The following is a 1,098-nucleotide window of genomic DNA, read 5'->3' as shown; positions in this document are numbered from 1 at the left end:
AAAAAAAAAAAAAAAAAATTAGCTGGCGTGGTGGCATACACCTGTAATCCCAGCTACTCGGGAGGCTGAGGCAGGAGAATTGCCTGAACCTGGGAGGCGGAGGTTGCAGTGAGCCGAGATTACGCCATTGCACTCCAGCCTGGGCAACAAAGGCTAGACTCTGACACACACACACACACACACCTGGGCCAGGTGGCTCATGCCTGCAATCCCAGCACTTTGGAGGCCGAGGTGGCCAAAGTCGGGAGTTCAAGACCAGCCTGGACAATACGGTGAAACCCCATCCCTACTAAAAATACAAAAATTAGCTGGGCGTGGCAGCACCATGCCTGTAATCTCAGCTACTCAGGAGGCTGAGGCAGCAGAATTGCTGGAACCTGGGAGGCGGAGGTCGCAGTGAGCTGAGATCGCGACACTGCACTCCAGCCTGGGCGACAGAGCAAGACTCCGTCTCAAAAATAAATAAATAAATAAAACAATAATAATAAAACGACGTTCACGTTGGTTGCTTGAATGAAGGGGCCGAGACTGCTGGGGTATTAGGCGGGTGCGGTGCGGGACCCTACTCACCTCCACTAGCTGATGCCAGTGCTCCACAGGCTTGCGGGGGTTGGCCAGCATCTCCGCCCAGTGCTCGCGGCCGTGCGGGTCGGCGGCGTCGGGGCCCACGCGGCACACCCCGATCACCTCGTTGTGCCCGATGCTGCGGGTTGGGGTCGGTGAGGCCCGGGGGAGGGCGCTGGAAGAGCCTGTCCCCACCCAGCCTTCCTGCCACGCCCCCCACCCCCGCTGCGCCCCTCACCAGTCGTAGTCCACCACGGCGATGCTGAGCCCCACGTTCTCCACGCTCTCAGGGGCCACGTCGAACACCAGCGCCTCGTTATACGTGGGGTTCAGCGTGTTCTTCTTGATGGAGGTTTTCCGCTTCTTCAGACGCCGCCCCTCGCTGATCAGAGAGGCCTTCACGTAGGGGTCTGGGAGCAGCAATGAAGTAAGGAGCACAGACTCCCTCCCTCAGACCCAGGTTTCTGGGACCCCAGGCCCCAGCCCCTCCTCCCCCAGCCCCGGGAGTCCAGGCCCCAGCCCCTCCTCCCCCAG

The 1,098-nt window shown here is 60.2% G+C and overlaps 1 protein-coding gene across 1 annotated transcript in view; it reads right to left on the bottom strand.

The window, feature by feature from the left end:
* SYT3 (synaptotagmin 3) overlaps positions 1 to 1,098 on the bottom strand; it is a 49,511-nt gene that overhangs the window by 36,374 nt on the left and 12,039 nt on the right. The window contains exons 7-8 of the mRNA XM_037732846.1: positions 803 to 1,013; positions 567 to 703 (exon numbers count right to left, since the gene is read on the bottom strand). Of these exons, the coding sequence (XP_037588774.1) occupies positions 567 to 703; positions 803 to 1,013 (348 nt within the window). The remainder of the gene's footprint in view (positions 1 to 566; positions 704 to 802; positions 1,014 to 1,098) is intronic.

This window comes from Cebus imitator, unplaced genomic scaffold, assembly GCF_001604975.1.
Source record: "Cebus imitator isolate Cc_AM_T3 unplaced genomic scaffold, Cebus_imitator-1.0 Scaffold473, whole genome shotgun sequence".
Classification (NCBI taxonomy): Eukaryota; Metazoa; Chordata; class Mammalia; order Primates; family Cebidae; genus Cebus; species Cebus imitator.
This window is presented reverse-complemented; position numbering and strand designations above follow the sequence as displayed.